Source organism: Primulina tabacum, chromosome 5, assembly GCF_025594145.1.
Source record: "Primulina tabacum isolate GXHZ01 chromosome 5, ASM2559414v2, whole genome shotgun sequence".
NCBI lineage: Eukaryota > Viridiplantae > Streptophyta > Magnoliopsida > Lamiales > Gesneriaceae > Primulina > Primulina tabacum.
The window spans coordinates 6,691,063-6,699,244 of record NC_134554.1 but is presented as its reverse complement, the minus strand read 5'-3'; the positions used below and the strand labels follow the sequence as shown (position 1 = coordinate 6,699,244).

General features: G+C 30.8%; 1 protein-coding gene across 1 annotated transcript; it reads left to right on the top strand.

Moving 5' to 3' along the window:
- Nucleotides 1-6,165: 6,165 nt before the first annotated feature.
- On the top strand, nt 6,166-7,978 carry LOC142545993 (uncharacterized). Its single transcript, XM_075653460.1, has 3 exons — nt 6,166-6,471; nt 7,384-7,584; nt 7,686-7,978. Exons 1-3 carry the CDS (start codon nt 6,361-6,363, stop codon nt 7,719-7,721), a joined length of 348 nt encoding a protein of 115 aa, XP_075509575.1. The 5' UTR covers nt 6,166-6,360; the 3' UTR covers nt 7,722-7,978.
- Nucleotides 7,979-8,182: the final 204 nt, after the last annotated feature.

The window sequence follows — 8,182 nt, the reverse complement described above, 5'->3', positions numbered from 1 at the left end:
ATTTTTATTGGTTTGAAAATATTCAAGATTTGATCATTGGTGGGAGAATTATTATTTTTATTCACTTTAGGCTAGATTATTAATTAGATATGCCTTTTACTTTTTCTTACATATATATATGTATATATATATATATACAGTATTAGATATGCCTTTTCCTTGTTCATACATTGATTTTGATATATAAAATAATTAATTTCTTTAATCCAATGTACGAAAAGGGCAAAAAAAGAGGAATAAGCATTTGTCATATACCCGAAGTGACTAAAACGATTAATATTTATAGGACCGGGTGATTGTGTTTTATCAAAAGATATAGCTAGTCGTAACGGTGCAACTCAATTTTTTTTAATTCATACAACAATCCGATCGCTCTGCCCTCTACGTAAACAATAATTGTACTCCAACAATATCTATATTATATATTATCTTATCTTGTGATTAAAATTGTGTTGTCTATGTATAATTGGTTATAAATATGGTAAGCTTTATGATAGTGCAAAAAATAATTAAAGATAAACAATTTGTAAAAGTGGATACATAGGCGAAGCGCATAGTTGAATATACTGTATTTATTAAGACTTTTCGATTCAAATTTAATATCACATCGTATGACAGACGGATAATATATTTGACCAATTTTTAAAGTATATATTATTAATATTAAATAATAAGGTTAAATAATTTAATTTTTTTAATAATAATAAACTTTAAATCGTGCCATAAGATTTGAAGTTTTATTCTTTTAGAAATTTGAAATCTTGAATCGATTAAGCTAGTCGCAAAATAGAAAAGACATCATTTACATTTATTTAAATAAAGAATGAAATTATTAAGATCAAGAACTTGACAAAAAAATAATCGTATCGGTTCTTTCCCAAGGCCTTAGCAAATATGTCCGCAGGTTGTTCCTTGGTAGCAATGTGTGATGTTTCAATGAGCTTTTCTCATATTTTGTCCTGAACCAGGTGACAATCAATCTCTGTATGCTTTGTTCTTTCGTGGTACTAGAGATTAGCGGCTATATGCATCACAGCCTTATTATCAGAATATAAGGTTGCTAGCCGTGATAAACACACTCCCGTACGTATCTTCAAAACACCAACAATCCACACCACTTCACATGTATTTACCGCTGCTCGATATTCTGTCTCCGCCAACGATCTAGAAACCGTGGTTTATTTATTTTTTCCCGAGAAATCAGGGAGTCTACCAGCTTGATGTAATGACCACTTAATTATCTTCTACTCATAAGACACGACGCCCGATCTGAATCACAAGATGCGGATATATAAGGTAAGATAACTTTGAGCCGATAATAAAATTTCACCTCCAGCCGAAGACTTCAAATATTTCAGTATCTGATGTCTTCGGAGCTTGCATGAATTATTTCAAGGTTTGATCTGCAAAGCATATATGTCTGGCCTAGTGACTGAGATATACTACAATCTTCCAATTTTAACCCAACAGTGTGTATTAATTGAGATTTTATTGTTTCAGAGTATCTATTGTTCTATCATCCATCCACACTTAAAAATATTGTATATTTTGCAGAATATGTCTCTTGTGAGATGATCGATCGATCTATACATAACATGAAAAGTAATACTTTTAGTATACCAAAAGGTTTTTTTTTTTAATGAGTTAAGTTATATTGGAGATCCATATCATAAAATTAACTAATAAGACTATCTCACGATAATTTTTTTATTGTTTCAATCATGTCTTTAAGACTATTTCGTCTCTTGTTTTTTTTTTAAAAAAAAATCTAAATCGTTAATAGATTTTTTCCTATGAATCTATTGACATTCCATCCACGATAGACAAATTTTGTATGAATCTATAATGTTTTTTTTTTTTTTTTTTTTTTTTTACGAACCAAAAGCAACATATCATCCCAAGGGCCTTTGAATAGACAAATTTTTAATTTTTCTTTGGTTCCGATTTCTGGGAAAAGCCAACAAATAATATAATACCATTGAATTGGAAATATAATGCGAGCTGATGGTACTATTATTGGTTAAAATAATGAGTACAAATCATATAAAAATCGTCAGCAAATATTTGATTTATTAAATTAAAGTTTTTGTGCAGATTTTGTTTGTTTGTTTGTTTTTTTCTTTTTTGAGCTGTGTGCTTTTACCTGCCGTGAGAGAATTAATAAGTTTGCAACATGTCCTACGATAACTTTCTAACAGTTTCATATTTAACGTATAGAGATTTGATTGAGGGTTCCATTAAAATATGATTATTAGTTCCCCAATGGTTGCATGATCGCTCCTCTTCAAATCTTGAGACATAATAAAAATTGAAAATGAGTGCGGGTACAGCGAAGAATTACACTCTGTGCCGTATTAAAGGCGAGAGGGTTGAAATTTAAAAGGTTCCAAATTTTGATAAAAAAATCCAATGATTAAAATCTCAAATATTCTGATTTTCGTCGCACAAAATGGATGTCCAAATAGATTCCATCAAAACTTTGGAGGTAGACGTATGCTTCCATGTAATTTCTAAAAATTTGTGCTCTTTATGAAAATTTTTGTCGCCATTTGTGAAAATCGAGCGCTCACATGATTGGTTTAGTCTTGGAATGGATCTCACGCAAGGATTGTGAAAATCTTCGTTTGTTTCATATTGGTTCGTTAAAATAACTGAGAATTGTAAATATAGACTTAGACAATCTTTCATCTGAGCTAACTTTTGGGGTTGAGTTAGGTTCAAGTTCCAATCTTAACTAGCATTTGTACCCAAATCCCCGTGTCCCCTATGAAATATCAATGATAATTTACAACCCAGTGTTTTTTAAATTTAAGCGAAAATACCCTCTTTTTTCCGCATTTGTACCCAAATCCAAAAAAAAAAAAGTGAAACAACACTAAACAAAAAACTATTTTTTTAAATTTAAATAAAAATTTAGATTTTTAAGTTAATAAAAATAAATTATATTTCAATAATTAATCATTTAATTTTTTCAAAATCGGATAATAAAATAAAAAAATAAGAAAAAAAAACCTAATATCAATCGATTGGTGGTTTTTCCTACCATATTTTATTTGTGATGCCTGAGAAAATCCAAATTAGAAAAATGACATGAAAGTTATATTAATTTATTTGTTATTTTTTAGTAATATTTCTTATTATAATTAATTTATTTGTTAATTTATATTACTAATATTATTAATTTTATTGATATAATTTATTTTTAGTGTTTTGTGAATTTTACTATTGTTATGGTTATTATTATTATTCATTTTACTATTTGTAGCTAATTTCATTTTTTTAAATATTATTTATTGTTATTGCATAACAATATTATTATGATTATTATTAATATAATTTTTTGCTATTATCATCATCTTTATTATTATAATTATAAATAAAAACAAATAATGTTACTTCCAAGTTCCGAGCTTATGGATGGAAAATGATAATGATCCCCATAAAAGGCTAATATTTAATTGCCTATTGGAAGTTCGCAAGAGACACGACCTTTCGAATCTGTGGCCGTGCCTTAAAAGTTACATGCTAAAAAGTGAAATCTAATAATGTTCAAGTTTGCAAATAAAATCTGAAGAAAACGAAATGACATTTAAACGGAATAATTTTATTTTATTTTTTCATAAAAATATTTGCGACTAGCAAATGTCTTGTGAAATAGTCTTATATATCTATATCTATGAGACGAGTTGAGTCAATCCATATTATAAAGACACCTTCGCCTAGGGTTTGGTCTAGCGAGTTTTCAAGATTTTGCGTCGATTTTACACAATTGGAGTACACTCAATCGGTTTATATTATGGAATCTGATGCTAGCGACATATGATTAAAATTACTATTATTGCATGATATCGCGTTGTCGTTATTATATATCTTTAAATTTTCACTGATATTATAATATGTAAAGTATTTTACATATTAAAAATTCACAAGTGTCACCAATTGAAATTTTTATTTTCAATCATCATATATATCTTTATTGGGCAAAATCACAAGATTTGTCTTACAAATTGACGTGATATGGAGAGCTCATTACAATTTTTCAATATTTTTGATTATTAAGAATTTGATCTTGACTACTTAACAACTCAACTTAATTCATACTTAAATATTTCAAGTTATTATAGTGATAGCATTTTATTAACCCTATCTTCAAAAAAATAAATCTTTATTTCCAAAATCTTTTTTTATGACTTCTTAGGACCATAGGAATAAAAAAATACCTGGCCATAAATAATCATTGATATTTTATATTTTTTTTCTCTTTAATTGATTTTTTTAATCAATATATTATAGTATTATTTTATTATCGCAAACAAGTTGTATTATCATCTAATCGTTTTTGATAATACATGATATAAAAACTTATGTAATATAATTTGTTGAAAATTTAATTCACTGTGATTTTTTTAATTGTAGAAATCTATACTTCTATACTATTATATTAAGTGTGAGGGCCTTAGAATAACTACCTTTGGGGACACCAAAATATTTAATTCCATAATTACCCTTCTTATTCTACTAAAAATATTTTCAAATCACTCCATATTTTAAATATAAAAAAATCAAAACAAAATTTCCCTTTTAATTCGAACAACTTTTCTAAATCGAAAATAATTTCATGTTAATTATTTAGTATTATTTAATCAAATTAAAAATAATAATAGCACATACAATGCATGTGCATCTTTTACTAGTATTTTATTAATAGCGAGATATGAGATTCATGGTTTATTTTGCACAAGAAGTTGGCTATTTAATGTGTAATGAATTCTTACATGCATAATTAATTTACATATTTTTATATAATTTATTTAAATATGTAGAATAAAAAATTGAATTATTTATTTTTGTCATAGCAAGGTTTGGAATGTACTAAATTGGTTAATCTATTCTATTTTATTAAAGTTGAGCATATGATATTAACCACTTAGGAAAGACACAAACTTTTTTTTCCACCTTTACCCTTATATGATATTAATATTATACTTTTGTTTTTTATTTTTAAATTTCAACACACAATTTTATTTTTATTTTTTTATTTCTACAATTCAAATATCAATTTAGGCCCTCCATAATGTGTCAAATTTCATTTTAATCTATCGATAATAGGGATGTAAATGAACCAAACCGTTTGCGAGCTATTCGAACCTCGGTTCGATAAAAATCTCGTTTGAGTTCGTTTGTTAATCATATCAAGCCAAGCTCAAGCTCGATTTTGAGCTCGAAAAATTAATCAAACCAAGCTCAAGCCTAAAGATATTCGGCTCGTGAGCTCGCAAACATGTTTGATAATAGGTTCGCGAGCTCGAGCTCGGCTCGTTTAGATGACTCGTAAGCTTGAGTTTGACTCATTTGTTGAGTTGACAAATAAAAATATTTGTACTAATGTTAATGGAAGGAATCGAACGCAAGACAAATAAAAATATTATTACTAATGATATTATGAACTTTGCAGGATACTTGACTAGTTGTTATTGTAGATGATTTTGTAATTCCTGATTTTAATGCATTCTTTGACGTCCTCCATACTTGACTAGTTGTAATTCCTGATTTTAATGCATTGTTATTTATATGGTGATATCAGTGTATGATGAATATTCTATATGTATTATTTGGAATGTTCAATAATATATTGATTTATGTTTTTAGATCTTATTTGTGTCGTTTTGGTTATTTATGAATGAATTTACATTTTTATGTCTGATTTAAAATTAGTTTATAAATATATTTAATTTTTAACAAACTCGAATCAAGCTCAAACTCGAGCTCAATTTTATGCTTTACGAGGTCGAAAACGAGCCGAGCTCAAGCCAGGCTTGTTAAACATGCTAAACGAGCTATTAATGAATCAAGCTCGAGCCTGGCTTGATTAATATGCTAAACGAGCTTTTAACGAGCCGAGCTCGAGCTTTTCCCGAGTTTGGTAATTTCAAGACAAACCAAGCTCGAGCCTGATAATAAAAGCTCGAATCGAGCTCGAGCTCAAGTTCGAGCCTCAAACAATCTTAAACGAACCAAGCTCAGGCCTGATACTGTTTGGTTTGGTTTGGATTGTTCACCTCCCTAATCGATAATGATTAAAAGACTGTACATGAACACATCGTGTGTACACAATAATTATTACCGATAGATTCCATGGAAATGTAGAACATTATTATTTCATACTCCGAATAAGGAGTCATCGTCGCGCGGGTCGAACAAAGCCCAGCCTTTTTAATCTGAAGGTATCCCTTTTTAATCTTCTTTTCAAATATTTCTTATCCAGAAACGATTTTTTAAGTACCACTCGTTAGTTTGGCCATCTCGGCTGTGTTCCTCAATTTAACGGTACATTTAATCAAGAAAAGCGGAAGCTTGAAAATGCCCACGTTGAATTTGTTCATCAATGCACCAGTTGATGGAGTTGTTGCTTCTGATATTCTCCAAGATGCCACCAAAGCTGTTGCCAAAACCATTGGCAAGCCTGAATCCGTAAAGCCTCTCTTTTTTCTTGCGGGTTATACGCCGATTCAGCACGTTTGCTTTTGTCTGCTATGTGTTTGATAATATTCGCATTTTTTGCGGGCTGGGTTGAGTTTATCAGTGTCTTTGCTACCGTTTTTAACTTTCCCATTGGGCTAATTTTTGCGCTTACATTTTTCCTATATGTGTACGAAATTTTACTGCTTGACAGCGGCGGAGGGACGGTTGGCCAGCAAAGCTTGTTGCCCCTCCTTGTTAAAAGTTTCATACGCGTGTGTATCGCAGTGTATGTATATATATTTTGTGATTTTACATGTTATACACGACATAAAAAATGTGTTTTTTTTAACATAAAAAAAAGGTGTTTTTTCGTGGTATCAAATTCAAATAATTCTTCAATATTACATCGCCCTGCAGCTCATTTCGGCCCCGTCTTCAATTTTCTGAGTTTGCCTCTGTCTGTACACTAATTCGAGTCCACTGGCCAATGAAGTGATGTTTTGTGATTTTAGTCGTGCTTGTGTTCTTACGCTTTGTGCGTGATTGTGCAATGCTCATCCAACCTTGACCTGAAAAGCCACATACATCTCTACCTTTTAAAAGATGGAAGTTTGATATTGTGTTGCTATGAGGTGCCTACGAGGCAATTAGCATTCGCTACATGTAGAAGATACGTGGTCTATGTTGCTGATCGATACTGGGAAAAGATGATCAATGCTGCGAAAAGATTTGAAATAAATTTGTGTCAACAATCTTATAGATTCTAGACTTGGGTCTTTTTTTGGTCATTTTCGCAAGAATTGGCTTTTAACTTGTGATGGAATTGGTGATTGTAAGATGCTTTGGCTTATTCTTTTTGTATGCTGTGAATTATGACTTTAGCACATTTTTTTTTGTGTGGTGGATTTGTTGGTTTTGCAGTATGTGATGATATTGGTGAATGGAGGAATCCCCATTTCATTTGGTGGGACTGAAGGGCCAGCTGCCTATGGGGAATTGATATCCATTGGCGGTCTTGACCCCAGTGTCAACGGCAAACTCAGTGCAATTATAGCTGAGATTCTGCAAACCAAGCTTTCCATTGATAGTTCCCGCTTTTACATCAAGTTTTACGACGTTCAGGTAATCATTGATACTGACCAACACTGATAGCTTGGTCTATGAAATTATATTTTATCGATAAAAAAATGTAAACTGAGATTCTTGCTATTTTCTTTCTCTAGCGCTCATTCTTCGGATTCAATGGCTCAACTTTTTGAGTGAAACAGAAGTTACCACACAAAGACCGTATTAAAAATCGAATGCTCGTGCTTCTCTAGCTAGAGTAGCCGTGCTAGCCCTCACAATCATGCAAAATTCCAGAAACAATGGTTGTGTCTTGTATGAACAGATTCTCTCCTCCAGTAATTTACTCCTATTTTCAGATAGACTTGTTGCCTACAATTATATCTATTTAGCTCTGTGTTTTCTTCTCTCAACTTGTTTGATTAAACAGAAGTATTGCACTTGTTGCTCACTGGGGATAAGTTCATTTCCTGCAATTACTGGGAGCCTCAGTATCTTGGACACAGGCAAAACAATGGATGTCCTTAAAAGATTTTTTCAGACTGCAATGGAGGGGGATGTCTTAAAATTTACATCAAGCCGGCATAATTTATATTTTTACAAGCATTACATATTCGATTTCTTTCGATTCGGACTGTTTATATGCGACTTTGCA